This window comes from Hypomesus nipponensis, chromosome 1 (assembly GCF_054491055.1).
Source record: "Hypomesus nipponensis isolate SF chromosome 1, ASM5449105v1, whole genome shotgun sequence".
Taxonomy (NCBI): Eukaryota; Metazoa; Chordata; class Actinopteri; order Osmeriformes; family Osmeridae; genus Hypomesus; species Hypomesus nipponensis.
In genome coordinates this window covers 15,822,177-15,840,181 of record NC_140361.1, presented here as the reverse complement: position 1 = coordinate 15,840,181, position 18,005 = coordinate 15,822,177, and the positions used below count along the sequence as shown (strand labels likewise).

Here is an 18,005-nt window from a genome sequence, read left to right as displayed (position 1 = left end):
TACTGACGGAGCTGACTCCACAGTAAACCATAGGGACCTAAGCACTCCCCCCTCAAATATAGACCAGTGCCTCCCCCCATCCCCCCATGCCTCCCACCTCCTCCCTTAGCTGGGATGGCTCCAGCAGGTGGGAGTGGCCTAAACCTCCTCCTCACAATAACCACGGGAACACGACAGGGTGGTCTACAAACTGGTTTTGCTTTTATTTGTTCAACATTGTTTCTTCATACAGTTATAACACTTTTCTGGATTAGTGTGACTAATTAACTTCATTGTTTGGTATACAGTACATTGTTGTTCAAAAGAGAGTTCCAGTGCAAAAATAAAGCCACGGTCACATCAACAAATAAACAAAATTAAGAAGATGTCTTCATTTATATTAAATGCGCAAATAAGAAGATTAGAGAACATTATATCATTTGTAAATATTTATCTATATATAAATTGATCTTATTATCATCAAGTGTGGGCCAAGTTTTTTTTCTTTCTATAGACACATCATATTTAGAATGGTGAGACTGTCTGGTCCCCCATCCAGTCATGTTCATTAAAACGTTCCCATTACCAACACACAACCTTCCCAAACTCTGCCTCTCTTCCAAAATGTTCTCCTCAAATCACCCTCTACCAGCTCACACACACACAAACATGTCATTGGCAACATCACCCACCTGACACACACCCGACTGTCATCAACCTTCTGGATCCTTCTTATACACCTACAGCTGCTGTATATCACCCTCATCGCCGTCATCATCCTCATCATTCTCTTCACCTTCTGGGGGTCTCCTGGTCCCTGACCTGACTAAACAGTTCTTCAGCTATGACTTGCCACTTGAATCACCTATTAGCTAACTTTAGAGATACAAAAAACTCAACAGAATCGAATCTGGGAGATTCCGATTTATTCAGCTAAATATACGAGTCAACAAATGAGGTGTCATGTGAATTGAAGCTGAGTCTTTACCAGGAAGTACCAAACTGTTGCTGATACCTACACTCTAGAGGCTTTTAGGACTACATTACCCTAGCTCTCACATTGTCAAGTCTTCAATTGTTTGTTGAAAAGTTTTTTTTTAGCCATTTAAAACATGCTTACAGAACCAGCTGTAATATTCCTGTCAAGAAAAACTAGCAGGTATAACTGTTCAAATACCATCTATATAAAATAAAAATATGTGGCCACAATGCTAGTCATTAAAGAAAAACAAAGAAGAGAATGGAATTAAATAACTGTAAAAAGAAAAAAGTTAAACATCTAAATCCCAGAATCTCAGAGGATGAGAACAGGACCAGAAATCTATTGATGAGATTCCATTTTGTGTGGTTCTAGCATACACTAGTTGAGCCTGCAACGCCTTTAAGACTCCAGGAGAACCCTTTGACTCAGGTAAAGAAGCATTGCGATCGCGCTCCATTAGAATGAACGTGTGACATTATCAATGTTCATCCACCTGACATAAGTTCTAGTCCAGAGTCAAGATGGAGCAGGAAGAAGCATCTAGATAGTGTGTCCACATCTAGTGCAGAAGACTGGCTTAATGCTCACCTGACTAGGCTACTGTCCTGCATACACACACACACACACACGCACACACACACACACAACAGCCCATGTATAAAACATCTATAAAACAGTGCAAATAATACCAGTATGTACATCAGATGCTGTGCAAACAACCAAACAGCATACAGTCAGCCATGCTTCTTTGTTACTGTCTCCTAAAGGAACTTGTTATGAAGCATTTGTATACAGATCGAGAAAGAGGCAAGTCTATCTACACAGTTTACAGAAACAGACTGTCCATCTAACTGGTGTACATAGAGTACAATGCTTCACTGTGCAATGAAAGTCTACCATTGATAGAAACCAACCACTCTCTCTATAACTAATCTGAACTGGTTTTAACTTGACTGCCCTGGTCACTATAATTGATCGGAAGTAGTTTCAACTAGTCGGAACTGGTCTCTCTATAACTAATCTGAACTGCTTTCAACTAGTCAGAACCAGCATCTCTGTAAAACTATTCTAAACTGCTTTCAACTAGTGTGAACTAGTCTCTCTCTATAAATAATCTGAATGGGGTTTGACCAGTCTGATCTCTATACCTAATATAAACTGGTGTCAACTAGCTTGAGCTGGTCTTTCTATAGCTAGTCTAAACTGTTCTCTCTATTGAAATGTAATCTGAACAGATTCCAGATATCAACAGGCGTACTACAAAATGGCTGACTGTCTCTTCTTCTGAAGCGAGGACTCTGTATCTACCTCCCTGAGGCAAACATATACATCAATATGCAGCCTTGATAAAGCAATATAAGACAATAATACTGAATGGTAGACAATGTCTCAGAATTCCATAAACATGATTATAATAAAGAGCAATCACTATATAACCATATAGTGATCAACAGATCATAAATCAAGGAATAGATACACTTGTACATAAACATGAGTTGTGCTTTCCAGTCCCTGTGGTGAGACATGACAGGAGAGTAATGAGTGGGAGTGTAATGCACTTGTAAGGACAACTTCTCCACACATCTCGGATCAGGAACATTCCCTGCGCCAGACCAGACTAGCGGAACAAGGAGCTATCAGATAAACATCGCCAGTCACCCAGTCGTTACCCAGGCATGGTGAGTTTAACCGACAAATGTAGACTGAGACTCTCCAGTTGATCAGGATGGATGACAGACAAGAGGATCAGGATCAGACACAACTAGCGGAGCAGGCATCACCAGTTGAAGAGGGAGTTCTGTCCGAGGGTCATGAAGTAGATCTGGCTGCTGCCGCCAGATTGGACCGACGCAAAAAACACCTTCAGAGAACGAGGGAGAGAGAGAGTCCATTCACCAAAACCGTCACAAACACGCTGCTACAAGCGGCTGATTTCAGCAAAGGCTCGCCGAGAGAACCGAGAGCAAAGCGGCCCACCTTGTCGTTCCTCTCGCACAAGAACTTGAGTTTCTGGGCCTTCTTGTGCATGAAGACGCCCTCCAGGTTCCCAGTGTCAGCAGAGCGCAGCTCGATGGCCTTGTCCCCCCAGCCCATCACCTGGTTAGACTGCAGGTAAGCTGCAGGGAGAGAGAGAGAGAGAGAGAGAGAGAGAGAGAGAGAGAGAAGGAAAGAAGAGAGCGGCAGAGAAGGGCAGAGAGAGGGGGAGCGAGGGAGAGGAGAAGGAAGAGAGAGAAAGGGCAAAAGGAGGGAGACAGAGCAAGGGAGAGGAGAGAGAGAAGGGGAGAAGAGGCAGGGTGAGAAAGGGAGAGTGAGGGAGCGAGGAAGAGCAGAGGGAGAGATACTTTTTTATCTCCTGAAGAACTCCTGAAGAAAACCAGCTCATCTGTGTATATACATCAATACATGCTGTTATGTAAGCCAGAGCAAGAGATAGTGTCTGTGCCCCCCCCCCCGCCCCCTCTCATTCAAGAGTCTCGATGGGCCAACACGTCCCCTTCACTAGCCCCTCAGGGGCAGGGCAGCATAGGGCTGATGTCTGGGAGTGACCAGAGCGGAGGAGCAGGCAGCAGTCTGTGGTCGGTCCATCGAAGCTTGCGGCCCCAACGAGGAGCTGACAGAGACAGCCCTGCTCTGAGGCAGCGTGGGAGAGCCGCGAGCGCTGACTCACACCGCCGCTTACCTCAAATACCGTGCAGAGGTGGACGATGTCACTAGCTCTCTCTGTCCTTCCTCTCTTTTTCTCTTGCCTCTCTCTCTCCCTCTCCCTCTCCCTCTCCCTCTCCCTCTCTCCCTCCCTCCCTCTCTCCCTCTCTCCCTCTCTCCCTCTCTCTCCCTCTCTCTCCCTCTCTCTCCCCCTCTCTCTCTCCCCCTCTCTCTCTCCCCCTCTCTCTCTCCCCCTCTCTCTCTCTCTCTCTCTCTCTCTCTCTCTCTCTCTCTCTCTCTCTCCTCTCCCTCTCCCTCTCCCTCTCCCTCTCCTTCTCCCTCTCCCTCTCCCTCTCCCTCTCCTTTCCCTCTCTTTCTCCCTCTCTTTCTCTCTCTCTTTCTCTCTCTCTGTCTCTCTGTTTCTCTCTCTCTTTCTCCCTCTCCCTCTCCCTCTCTTTCAGTCTCTCTCTGTCTCTCTGTTTCTCTCTCTCTCCCTCTCCCTCTCCCTCTCTTTCAGTCTCTCTCTGTCTCTCTGTTTCTCTGTCTCTCTCTCTGTCTCTCTCATCAACGCCTACCTACCATGAACATTTGCAGGTGTGAAGTGTGCCTGTGTGCGTGTTTGTGTTTGTGTGTACAGCTCGTGTCAAGCTGTGTGTGCATGGACCTTGTGGACATTTGTGTTGCATGTGTGTGTGTGTGTGTGTGTGTTAAGTATAGTTAGTGTGTGTGTGCAACTTGCACGCGCGCGCGCGTGTGTGAGAGACTTACCGACAGAGGCGGGCATCTCTCCCCATTGCAGGACGGTTTCCTTGGTGATGCGTCCGTAGGTGTCGATGAACACGCCCTCGTCCTCGTAACACACCAGCACCTCTGTGCCTCTGCTACTGGGGAGGATGATGATGGCGTGGGGTCGGATTACGCCTTGGATCTGACACACACACACACACACTAAATTCAGAATCAGACCATGTGACTCAGAAGTTCAGCCTAATTGTAAAAATAGACTCCACAACACAGCTCAGTGTCTCTCACTTAGAACACGTCTGTTACTGCACTGACACAATAGAGGAAGCAACCACCTCCTCCAAGATACACAACTCTCACACCCTGGACTCAAACACACAACAAACCTTCAAGCCCCCTCCTTTCCAACCCCCAACCCCCCCCCCACACACACACACACTCACTTCCAGGACCAATTTTCCAAGTGCCACTCATCCATGGCCAAAACACACAGATAACGCCTGGTCATCCTTCTAGGGTGATACACCAATTAAACACCTATTAAACAACTATCAAAGAGCTCCACACAACAATTAAATAGTACTGTAACTTTACTAACACAGCAAGACAAAGTTTACACTTCTTTGCACTCACTAGCCCTTTAAGTCATTCTCTATTCTGCATTCTCTGACTGCCCCAGCATCAGCCTCAGCCCCAGTCTTCAGCTTCACGTCTCATCCTCCAACCTCAACCTTCAGCCTCAAGTCTCCAGTCTCAGCCTCCAGCCTCAACCCCCAGCTCCAGCCTCAGCCTCAAATCTCCAGCCTCCGCCTCGGCCCCCAGCCTCCGCAGAAGGACCATACTTGCCGGAGAGGGACTGTGTGTCCCTGGAGGCCACAGAGGGGGATGCTGTGGCTCCTGTGCCCAGCTGGCGTCCTCTCGGAGGGCCACCACTATCCTGAGCATGAGCACAGGCATCCACAGACGCAGAGCGATCTTAATCCTCTGGCGAGGGAGACGCATCATCTCATTCTTTAATGCTGCCACCGCAACAAGCACGGAGAGACCGAGAGAGAGAGAGAGTGAGAGAGACAGCGAGAGAGGGAGAGCGAGAGAGAGAGTGAGAGAGGCAGAGAGAGACAGAGAGAGAACGAGAAAGGGGGAGAGCGAGAGGGCGAGAGAGCAAGAGAGGGAGAGAAAGAGAGAGAGAGCAAGCAAGAGATGGAGACAGATAGCGTTGAGAGAGGAAAAAAAATGTGGGTCTGTGTGGGTGTCTGCGTGTCGAGCGCGAGCGTGTAAGCGAGTGTGTGAGTGTGTGAGTGTGTGTGGGCTGTGTGTGTGTGTGTGCATATGAAGTTGAGGAGCGACCAGATGAGTGGTATGTCAGCGAGAGTGAGCGCGAGAGCAGAGAGAGGAGAGAGGATGGGTGGATGGATAGAGAGAAGTTGTAAGGCACCAGTGTCTCTGCCTACTGCTGATGCTCTCTAAATATACCAGAGTTATAAGAAAAAACCTGGTACAACGGGTCACCCAGCCGCTCTGGGCTGAGGAGAACTGGGGTGTGTATATATATTTATATATATAGAGAGAGAGACATCTATTTACTAGAAACTGGAACACAGAGAGGACAGGAAAGGAGGAGACAAGCGAGAGAGAGAGAGAGAGAGAGAGAGAGAGAGAGAGAGAGAGAGAGAGAGAGAGAGAGAGAGAAGCGAGAGAGAGTGAGAGAGAGCGAGAGAGAGCGAGAGAGAGCGAGAGAGAGCGAGAGAGAGCGAGAGAGAGCGAGAGAGAGAGAGAGAGAGAGAGAGAGAGGGGGGGGTGGGGAGTAAAAGAGTGAGAAAGAAAGGGACGGAGAGAACAGCAGGTGAGAAAAAAAGTGTGTGTGTGAGAAAGAGAAAGAGAGAGAGGGAGAGGAGAGAGAGGAGTCTGTGGCAGCCAGTGCATGTGGGCCAGCTGAAGTAGGGGGGGGGGGGGGGGCACAGTGTCCCATTGGGACATGATGACCCACAGAAACTGGGTAAGAGAAGTTAAAGTGTACGTTCTCGTATGTGTGCGCATCTGTGTACATGAATACATGATTTTTGAAGCCCGGCAAAGCTGTTTATCCAGCTCTGCGTACCCTCTGCAGTGTGAGCTGTCCCAGCCTCAAAGTGGTGTGTGTGTGTGTGGGTGTGTGTGAGTGGGTGGGATCATCAGAAGCTGGCGCAAACCGGGTGAATCTATGGAACACTGCCTAGGAGACTCAGTGCATCCCTACAGCTTCACATCCACCCATCCAGTAGGAACACCCAGAAGGTCTACCAGTCCAACACGGACCAAGGCCCACACACCACCACCATCCGAGAGACCAGGAGAGACACCAGTATCACAGAGGGAGAGATCAGCATAACAAATAGACCCGTGATCACATATAGATAACAGAGAGAGAAAGCAAGGGAGACCGGTGTAAGTCAGGGGAGTCAGGTGGCTGAGCGGTTATGGAATCGGGCTGGTAATCAGAAGGGTGCCAAATTGATTCCCGGCCGTGCCAAATGACGTTGTATCCTTGGGCAAGGCACTTCACCCTACTTGCCTCGGGGGGGAACGTCCCTGTACTTGCTGTAAGTCGCTCTGGATAAGAGCGTCTGCTAAATGACTAAATGTTTTTTTTTTTAAGAGTCCAGTAATCACAGATAGATAACACGCACCGAGAGAGAGAGAGCGAGTGATGCGTGTGCGCCTGTGAGTCCAAGCTGCTGTCAGCTGCACCCACGTACAGGAGCCGAGTCCCCGGAGAACTCCCTCTCCGTGAGGCTGGCCTGATCCAGCAGTTGAGTGGGTGGGTGACGAGGGGGACGGGAGGAAGGAGACGAACAGGGAGGGACGGCGGAAGGAGAAACGGATCTATGAATGGAGGGACAGATGGAGATGGCGAGAGGAGAGACAGGGGGTGTATGGAGGGAGGATGAGGGACGCATGGATCCGTTAACGGATGAAAGGGTTGATGGATGGAAGAAGGGATATAGGGAGGAAGGATGGATGTTAGAAGAGACAGATGGATAGAGTACAGAGGGGAGGATGTACTCGCGGTCAAATGAATGGTTGGATAGACAGTGCCCGCATAAATAGAGAGAAGGACAGATGGAGGGAATGGATGGATAGAACATACATGGATAATTAGAGGGAGGGATGGATAGAACGTACGTGGATGACTAGAGGGAGGGAGGGATGGATGGATAGATGGGATGGAGTGTGTATCTTACATGTGTCGGTAGGTAGAGGTCGTAGGGTGTTCCAGAGTCCACATCAATGGCGTGGAAGCCATACAGCGAGCCATAGATGACCTTTAACCTTTGACCCTCCTCCACTGTCAGGTCCACCGACAAGGGCTTCTGGGGTAGGGAGCCGAACGACTACACACACACACACACACACACACACAGTTAAACACACTTATTTAAGGAGTGAACCAAGTGTGGAGTTACTGGAGGACATCCCTATCTATTGGCAAGTAAAGAAATCATCAACCAATAACCTGCTATGTCTTCCAGTGCAATCAAATCCCATCTTGTTCTTTGGCTATAGTTGTAGCCTGGGCAATATCAATAACATCAATAACAATGCTACCCAGGGCTTCCCACAAACCCACAGATATCAAGCCCCGACCTAAAGCCCGCAGAGAAGACAGGGAAGAAGAAGAAAGAGAAAGCCCATCTCTCAGAGTGTCAGAGTTAAAGCCGGTGGTGTCGTTAGTGTCTCCTGACGAGATGTGGAGCAGGACACTCAGGAGAGAACAGAACTGGGACAGGGAAGGAGAAGGGGAGGGAGTGACCCCGATAGAGGAGAGAATGATTTCAGTGTACCCTTCGAGCGCCCTGGATGGATGAAGAAAGGAGAACAGGTCTAGAGAGAGAGAGAGAGCGAGCGAGCGAGCGAGCGAGCGAGGAAGATTAAAATAGAGAGAGAGGGAGAGAGGGAGTGTCAGGAAGGGAGGGAGAGAGTGATCCCTCGTAGGACGTGTTGGATTGTATGCATGTGCTCTCAGATGTCCTGCAGATGTTCTACCTTGAAGGCCATGAACTTGTGGTAAGGTTTAGGCGCCCAGGCATACACCTCCACAGCGTTCTTCAGAGCGATCACCAGGAACTTGATCTTCTCATAGCGAACTGTCAACACACACAACAAATCTATTAGTTCCTCCTCTAACCCTGAAGACAACTCGACCAGTCGATTTTCACCAACATCTTCCTAGACACACTCTGGATGTCTATCGTAGCACTTCATATCTAGCTACTACCAATACATTTTGTTTTGCTTTCTACCAAGGAATTATAAACACACAGCAACACAAGGGCCGGGTTTCCCCGATTTGTTAAGAAGCTCTTAACACTCAGAGCGTCTTAAGAACGTTCTAAGAGCGCTCTAGAACGCTCTTGGAACATTCTTAAGAAGATCTTAGCATTAAGAGCTTCCTAACGAATCTGGGAAACCCGGCCAAGGTGAATTTCTCACAGAGAAAGAGTTTCTCAAACACTTTCCCAGTAATTCAATATCCGTCTACATCCAGGAAGATGGTTTCAAAACACAGCTCATGTCACAATAGGAATGGTCCTGATTTCACTGGTTGAACAAACAGCTGCTGTTGCGTAAAAGTCTTGGGAAAGGCTGTAGAGCCTGCTCTGTCACAACACACCAGGACCTCCGACTACGCCTAACAATGCAACTGGTGTTGCCGGCAGGCTTCGCTGTGAGGTCACATCCTTCCTGAGATGACCGTGTCTTCACCCCTCTCTCACAGGAAAGCCACACAGGAAGCAACTTAGATCTGCTACGGTCAGCACTTTCAGTACACCCATACATCCACACACACACACACACAAACGCACGCACACACTCTCTCTCTCTATTCTCTCTCTCTCTCTATTCTCTCTCACACACATGCCTTGGCCGATGACCTACTTTCACAGGATTTGGCTCGGATGAATACATGCGTGCACTAGCTAGCATGCTCGCTAGTATGCGCTTACCAACTTTGTAGTGCACACAGCCCTCCAGGTCTCCTACCGACGTCCAGCCCTGCCTTTTCTCCACCTCTGGTTCGGTCCTCAAGATCTTGTTCCTCAGCCAGGACAGGTAGTACAGACGGAGCTTGTTCTTCTTGCCTGGACCAACACACAGTACCCCTTTACATGTCTGTGTGTGTGTGCGTGTGACAGTCAGGTAAAGTAGTGAAGACAAAATAATGTCGTTATTGTCCCTTAACTAGGATAAAAGTTAGGCTATTTGATTTATAAATATAGATGTGTGTGTGTGTCTCTCATCCACAAGTGCAGCTTGTTCTTATCTGGAGGAGAAAGAACATGCAGGTTCTGTGTGTGTGTGTGTGTGTGGTACCTGAGATGGTGATGAGGACGTTCAGGCCCTCCAGGACGTCCATCTGCTGGAAGCGTCGTCTGCTGATGAGAGAGTAGACCTTCCCCTGTCCACTGCGGTCCAGCAGCCAAAGACCATTCTCAGTTCCAACTAACAGGTTCACACCTGAGGTACAACAAAAACACACAAACCAACACAGGTTACTATTAATGCTTCTCACCTCTAGGGTTAAACCCTTTATAATACATGTAGCAGTTACAAGTATTTAAACATCGGGGGAACATTAAATACACTTAAACTTCCATCTCTCAGTAAATCACTGCACATCTACTCCAGAACAGTTAGAGGCATGTAGACGTTATTCTGTTGATTCTGCGTTTAGATGGTTTCCTAAGATGTTATTCTGTGCACTGTTGGTGCTTCTTTCTGGTGAATGGGGCCTGTACATTGGAAACTGTCGTCAAGGATTTGCAACACAGCTTTTGAACCAACAGGGGGCACTGTGATCTTTGACAAAGCACCAGCTTCAGAGCTTTCATCAAGGCATTCTTCCAGGGGAGAAACCTCTACTCATCATGGAGGAAGAGTGAAACAGGATCCCCCCCCCACACACACGCACGCACACACACACACCTACCCCAGAGTCCCGCACACAGGATCTCAGCGGTGAACTTCTTCTTGTACTTGCGTATCTCTGGCGTGTCGCTCTGAGGGCGGATGTTGGTGGGGTTCACGTTCACAACAGAGCCCTTCCTGTGGTTCTCCCTCCTCATTGGCTCAGGCTTGCTGCCGGCTGGAGGGGGGCGGAGCAGACACATGGATGTTTGATCCAACACTCACTCTTTTCACCCTCACTATCACGTGCCTGGTAGAACGTATGTGTCTGTGTGTGTGTTTGTGAGGATACGTGTGTGAGTATGCGTGTTCGTGTGTGTGTGTTTGAGTTCTCACTGGGACTGTGTGCTGTAGGGCTCTGCGGGGGGGAGGTCTTCAGCAGTCGGGGGTCGATGAAGGTGGTGAAGGAGGAAGAGGAGGAGGAGGAGGTGCTCTTGCCTGGAGGGCTGGAGATGGACGTCTACATCGACCACAAAAACAGCAACAACCTCAGACGTCAAACCTGCAGTCTCACCGTCGGAGCCAGCAGAGGCTCTGGAACCCCAAAACATTGACATAGGCTGCCCTCTAGTGGACAAAACAAGCCTCTACAGAGGCACCCAGACCCTCACCTGATCTGAGAAGGGCCCTCGGCTGCAGGGAGACTGGGGCTGAAGGAGACCCTCGTGGGTGGGGCTCTTCTGCAGGAGGTCTGGTAGAACGTAGTTTTGGTCCGAGTCTAACCCCACCAGTCTCTGTGAGGGCCCGCCCCGCGGCCCTGACACGACCTGCTCGGGGACAAACACACGCGTTCACAGGAACGCACGCACGCACACACACACACACACACGCACACACACACGCACACACACACACACACACGCACACGCACACACACACACAGCGATGTACCATGCTTAGACAGGAGAACACATTGTCACCTGCAGCATATGCCTGGTTATTACCCCACATGAGTCATCTGGGCATTCATTGTCACAATAACACTGAGTGGGAGGTATGTGTGTGTGTGAGTGCAAATGTATGTGGGTGGGTGAGTACAATGTTTGAGAGCAGGACGTGTGTGCGTGTGTCTGTGTGAGTGTGTGCGTGTGCGTCCAAGACGCCAGAGGCGAGACACCGATGCTGTCGGAAGTCATTGTTTGGGGTTCCATGACAGCCGAGGAGCAGTAGAAGATTAAAACTGGGACATACATTGTGTGTGTGTGTGTGTGTGCGTGAGTGTGTGTGTATATATGTGTATTGTAGATGAAGTTGATGTGTTTCTGTGTTCGGTTGACAGCAGAACAACGAGACTGACAACACATCCCATCCTGTGGTCTGTGAGTCACACTGCTTTGTGAGTGAGAGAGAGAGAGAGACAGAGAGAGAGAGAGAGAGAGAGAGAGAGAGAGAGAGAGAGAGAGAGAGAGAGAGAGAGAGAGAGAGAGAGAGAGAGACAGAGAGAGACAGAGAGAGAGAGAGAGAGAGAGAGAGAGAGAGAGAGAGAGAGAGAGAGAGAGAGAGAGAGAGAGAGAGAGAGAGAGAGAGAGAGAGAGAGAGAGTGTGTGTCTACCTGTGCGTGGTTAAGGTTCTGGTGAGGTTGTAGAACAATGCCGTCAAGAATCCCTCTGAAGAGACAACGCTCCCCATTGGTCGTCGCGGATCTGAGGGACAGAGAGATGATGTTGATGGTAGAGGGAATATTGATGATGGCAGAGACAATGGTGATGATGGTAATGATAATAGTGATGATGGTAAAGATAATGGTGGTGATGCTAATGATCATGGCGATGATGATGATGGTATTGATAATGGCAATGATGATGATGGTAATAATGACGGTAGTGATAATAATGGTGATAGTAAAGGGGGTAGTGGTGATGATGGTTATGATGATGGTAGTGATAATGTGGTGCTGCTGATGCTGCTGCTGCTGCTGGTGGTGGTAATGATGAAGGTGGTGATAATGATGTAATGAGGACTGAACCTTTTCTTGTCCTCGTCATCACTGCTGCCGACCTCGTCACTAGATGAGGAGTACTCTGCTGCTTTACCCAGCGGGCCCAGTCCAGCCTTCAGTCCAGGGAGCAAGCCCTGCACACAAACACACACACACACAGGAACACATAGTCACACGCACAGACACACACACACACAGACATGTAAGCATAATTAAATATCGAATTACACTGATTTACAACTCTGCAGTAGAAGCTGTGATGTGACACTGCCACAGTGAAAATAACTTAGTATGGAGATTGTGTTTCTTGTGCTGTAAGCTGGCAAGAGACTGCAATGTAACTGTTACACAACAACACTGTTCTCCTCTGCTCTATTATGATCGGTGCTCTTCTACTCTGGTCTTACTGGGAGGAAGTCACTGGAACATTTTCCTACTCCATATTGGAACGACAGGAACGCTAACTAGGATCATGCCTTCAATCCCATTCCCCTGACCTCCAGCCATAACAACGGTCTCTTAGGCTGTGGTGAGGTGTTATTCATTCAGAATGCTTTGAGGCCTTTCTCAGACAGAACGTTGCTTCATGAATCTGTGAACGAGTCGAGAATGTAATCGAGTCTCCATGGCTACTAAGCAGACGTCCCAACGTCAACAGCAACAGGCACAGCGACAACGGGAACCTCCCAGTGGTGGAGAACACCAGGTTCTGATTTCCTTTGATAGAGTGTGTTGGTGAGAGGGTGACCGTACAAAACCTCTTGTTCCTGCTTGTGTTGTATTAACTGGGAACATCCAACAAGAGCCAACGACCCAAAAACTAAGTTGGAACCTTTTGGGACAGTTTCTCAAACGTGGGTCGTACGTTAACTTTCCCGAGACGTAGTAAACGTTTTATTGAGCGTGTGTGCATGTCTGTGTGTGTTACCTGGTGTTGAAGAGGCCGTACAGGACTGTTGTCCTGAGTTCTCCTGTAGTGCTGGACTCGTCTCTGCAGCAGGGGGCTCTCCAGTCTCAGGTAACCTGCGGCACAAACACAAAAACATGAGCGTCAGAACATTTCTCTAGCCTCGGGAAGCCAGGCGACAAGCAAACATCTGGAAGGTTCTTTTCACCATCAGGAACATGACATCTTTATAATACCCTCTCCCTCTACCAATTCACTGACCTGAAACAGCAACAAAGCAGTCGTACTTCTTTTTCTCTCTATTACCCTCTCTCTATCTCTCTCTCTGTTAAGCTTGGATGAGTAACAGAACATTATCTGGTCCCAGCTAGCATGCATTAATAAGGTAAATCTTTGTCAAACTCTCTCTCCAACTCGTTAACCAGGAAACAGTGACAGTAGTTTCTATTTCCTCCAGACACCAAAGCCAGACATCCCCTTAAGAGAGCTTTGTGTGAGGTCTACAAGACCTAGTCTTGTAAGCACTGACCTCAGTGGCTTTGAAACAGACTTAAATCATTTCAAAGTTCTGAAGCTATCCATTGTAGAATGACCACAATAGCAGTAATGCAATGCAACTTGTGCGATAAAAACAAAACAAGAGATATTCTGAGCTTCAAAGATAGCGTGATCCCTGACCTTCTTCTTTCTGGCTTACTTCCTGTGAGATCTCTCTCCTGTCAGGTCTCAGACTCAGCTGGCAGGAAACAGGAGCTGTCAGAAGGGGAGTCTCTGAGGCAGGCTTTGAGGAGAGAGACTGTCGAGGAGCTCAGGCTGTAACGCCCTCCTCTCCTCCAGCCCTGCTTCTCTCTCCTCCAGCCCTGCTTCTCTCCTCTCCCCAAACCCTGCTACTCCACCCTTTCTCCTCTCCTCTTGTCCTTGACTCCCCCTCCTCCTCCCTCTCCTCTTCTCCCTCTCTTTCTCTTCTCACCTCTCCTCTTTCTCCCTTTCCCTTCTCTCCCCTCCTCTCCAGCCTGCCGACTCCCTCTCCAGCCCTCCCTCCCTCTCTCCTCCCCACCAGCCCCACTTCTCCTCCTCCCTCTCTTCCCTTCTCCTCGTCTCTACCTTCTTTTCAGTCTACCCACTAGTTGACCTGAGGCTGCCCACGCCCATTCTACCGCAATGCTCCACTGCTAACCCAAACGCCTTCACACACTCCCACACACACACACCCTAAACACAGTACTGAAACACACACACTCGCGCGCACACACACGCCCTATGCACAGATCGAACGCACACACAGTCGCACGCAGGAGAGCAAAGGTCATTGCTTTCCTCGCTACAGAGACTACGACTCTCAGAGCAGTTTTCCTAAAAAAGAAACCAAAAGCGGAACTTCTGTTTTACCAACCCTGTAGAGACACACTGATCTGGCGAACATTTACAGGAACCCAGACCTGGCCCACTCTCCCTATGAACTGTCGGGTCCACAGTCAATCTGACAGGATGCTTGGACGTAACTGTAAAGGGCGTGCTTCTGAGAGCTTACACGTGTGTGCGTCGAATGAGTAAATAACCACAGGGTGTGTCTTTCAGTGTGAGGACTGCAACTGTAGAGCCATGTCTGTGTGCAGCTGGGGGGCGAAGGGTTGTCGGTGAACAGCATGACCGATGGCGATGGAGAGATGGATAGCAAGAGAGGGGGATGGAGGGAACGGAGAGAGGGTTAGCGCAGGAGATACAGACCCGACGGGGCGTTGCAGGCGGAGGTCGACCGCCCTCCTCTGTCCACTGGTGACTGAGGGGCTCCACTGGAGAGACAGAGAGACAGAGAGAGAGAGAGAGAGAGAGAGAGAGAGAGAGAGAGACAGAGAGAGACAGACAGAGAGAGAGAGAGAGAGAGAGAGAGAGAGAGAGAGAGAGAGAGAGAGAGAGAGAGAGAAAGAGAGACGTTTTAAAAGAGAAACCCTTGACATGGATGCTACAGACATGGGTGTCACAGAGGTAAAGATATCCCCTGAGCTCATGCTAGTCTGTCAGGGGCTGTCTAACCCTCCCTTGCCCCCCAACACTCTTCCCCTCCGTCAGAAGAACTGACAGGCAGGACGGCCCTCAGGGACTGAGCCCACCCACAAGCCCCCCACGCAATCCCCACCCACCCACCCCAACCATGCTTCCCCAGGGCTGGTGCATTCTGGGTATTTGCACGGTGGTCAGTGTACCTTGACGCTGTCCTCTTGTGACTCATCAGCTCTTTGCAGTAGAACTTGGATGTGGTGCGTTCTGGGACCTGGGGAGGGGGGTGGGGGGGTGGGGAGAAAGAAAGAGAGACAGAGAGAGAAATAAAAAGAAAACTAAATATATGCCACAAGTTTGCTCGGACTCAGCATCAATGTCTGTGCCATGTGACAAAGCCATCTTTCCACCACCCCGTCACAAGACCAATCATATTTGTGATCAGGTGACTAGCGACTGGCATTTCTCAGCTTGATCCGTCGTCAGCAGTCGACCTTGCACCCTCGCCACCTCACATAGGAAGTCCACGCCCAGCGAAACAGGAAGTCCCTCTGATGAAAGTACCCATCTGCCTTACTAGCTGGCTCACATCCTGCAGCTTACCAGCAAGCCTCAGTCTAGTTCTAGAAGCTCTCATCTGGTTCCCACGGTGACAGGAAGGCAGGAACAGTTGCTAGTAGTTAAGTGATATTACCTCCACATGTGCTTTCTAATAAACCTCCAGTTGGCCTTGGGGTATAGATACAGCACTAACACACTGGCTGCTGGGGTGGGGTTAGGGTGGCGGGGGTGGGGAGGCAGTGCTTGTGTGTGTGTGTGTGTGTGAGGAGGGGGTGGGGGGGGGGGTTATAAAAAGCTTCACCTCTCAGTAATGGGTCTGAAAGTAGGCCAGAGGGCACTGCCAACTTGGCACAGTTGCCTTTCTTGTCTGCCGTGCGCTTGCATGATTGTCAGTAAGACTCCTAACATCAACAACAACAGTGTCCAATATGTCATCTGAACATGCACATCAACAACCCCCTCGGAGATTATATCAAACCCATATGTTACTGGAGCTGCTAAATAGGACCGCATGTAGGAAACTTTTAATTGCGTCGGAATGCCCAAAAAATTTTATTGCCCCCTTTTCAAATGATAAAAAATAACTTTTTGAAGAAGTCACTCGATATAATAAATTATATTTTTAAGGATCACTGAATATTCAGTATCTGTCAGCAGAGTAGACTTGTCGAGGCATGTCTTCTAGTCAGTTTTTTTCTGGATCATTCTCTGCTCGTTTTAAGGTATACCAACATTCAAAAAAGCATATCGTCTTTAACAAATTTCAGATTTTAATGTAAAACACACAACTTGAAAGCGTACAATATGCACTTTGACATTCTATATGATTACCAGTACTGGCGAGTACCAGCAGACAGAGAGAACCAACCCTGGACAGTCAGGAAGACAGACAGACAGACAGACAGACAGGCAGGCTGGCACACAAACAACCGGGTCATACAAAAAAAACAGCCAGCAAGCCAGCGCACAGACACACAGACAGGCGACGTACCTTGGGAGGGCGTTCAGCAGAGCTGGGAAAGTCCCAGAAGACCTCGTCCAGGGTGGGGGAGAGGGGGGTGAGGGGGGCGAAGGGGGAGAGAGGGGAGGTGACCATGTCTGACAGGGAGCTGCTGTGTGAGGACTCTCTGCTGGAGCGCAGGTTGGATTTCTGGAACAGAGAAGGTTCCGGGTTAGACCACACAGGGACACCGTGCCACGCTGTGCTATAGCTGCACTGCACTGGCAACACGATCTGTTTTCATTTAATTATGGTTTGAGTTGGTTGATATTACTTGACAGTTGATTAATTTAGCAGATGATTTTAACTATAGCGACATACAAATATGTCAGCTCAAATATATAGAGGGTGTGATTTAAAATGTCCCTGTAGAAGTGTCTGATCCAGGAGTAGAGGTAGAGGTGTACTTTGAATATGTTTAGGGACACCTGCTTAAAATTATAGTTACTTAGTCACTGAATTACATTTAAAATTGAATTTGATTTAGCAGACGCTTTCATACAAATAGTGCTTCTTTGGATTAAAGCGTCAAAGCAAGTACAACAGAAGTTCAAGGTGCATTGTTTATTGTTTTGGTGGTCAGCTTTAATGCAAGGCCTCTATTTATAAGCTACATTAAAGGTCAAGGTCATCAGGCACACTGAACATAAGAATAAGAATACTTGCTCTGCACCATTCTATAGAGGCATGCCTGCTTGTCAACATTACATTCATATTTTCTACTAATATATTTTTTGTAGCAGTTATTATTCTAGTCAAGCAAATCAGAAAACCCCAGGAATAAAACACTAAATTCTGTTGTGCATTACAAAGTTGTATATACATTTTATATCTAACTGCTAATTGACTGGCATGAGAAAGGTACCAAAAAGATGAAGACTGTTGTTGCACAAAGAAGAAGTTACTGAGAGGAAGTTATAGTAGTTTAAAGATCTGATTCTTTCTTTAGAAAAAGGAACTGTGTCATCAAAACGCATAAATAATAATGCACGCACACACACACACACACACACACACACACACACACACACACACACACACACACACACACACACACACACACACACACACACACACACTTTGATGCATACCCATGACCACAACCACACACAGACACAGACAGAGGCAGACAGCTGGCTGTTGGCTTACATCATGAGTCGCTGAGATCAGCCCTTTTTAGCAGATACAAATGTAACGTTTTTATCATTCAGCAACATTTAGCAACACTATACATTAAGGTTACATGAACTCATATGTAAATACATAGCATTTCATATGTGCCTACAACAGTTTTTACTTTACTCCT

At 48.4% G+C, this 18,005-nt stretch overlaps 1 protein-coding gene across 2 annotated transcripts in view; it reads right to left on the bottom strand.

Moving 5' to 3' along the window:
- Positions 1–179: 179 nt before the first annotated feature.
- LOC146302799 (mitogen-activated protein kinase kinase kinase kinase 4) overlaps positions 180–18,005 on the bottom strand; it is a 40,340-nt gene continuing 22,514 nt past the window's right edge. For both annotated transcript variants that reach the window (XM_084697259.1, XM_084697260.1), the window contains exons 17-32: positions 16,691–16,849; positions 15,345–15,412; positions 14,869–14,933; positions 13,162–13,256; positions 12,261–12,367; positions 11,847–11,937; positions 10,906–11,061; positions 10,631–10,754; positions 10,317–10,472; positions 9,701–9,844; positions 9,334–9,468; positions 8,372–8,472; positions 7,570–7,719; positions 4,373–4,532; positions 2,939–3,078; positions 180–2,822 (exon numbers count right to left, since the gene is read on the bottom strand). In XM_084697259.1, coding sequence (XP_084553385.1) covers positions 2,739–2,822; positions 2,939–3,078; positions 4,373–4,532; positions 7,570–7,719; positions 8,372–8,472; positions 9,334–9,468; positions 9,701–9,844; positions 10,317–10,472; positions 10,631–10,754; positions 10,906–11,061; positions 11,847–11,937; positions 12,261–12,367; positions 13,162–13,256; positions 14,869–14,933; positions 15,345–15,412; positions 16,691–16,849 — 1,935 coding nt within the window. In that variant the 3' untranslated portion in view covers positions 180–2,738. The remainder of the gene's footprint in view (positions 2,823–2,938; positions 3,079–4,372; positions 4,533–7,569; positions 7,720–8,371; positions 8,473–9,333; positions 9,469–9,700; positions 9,845–10,316; positions 10,473–10,630; positions 10,755–10,905; positions 11,062–11,846; positions 11,938–12,260; positions 12,368–13,161; positions 13,257–14,868; positions 14,934–15,344; positions 15,413–16,690; positions 16,850–18,005) is intronic.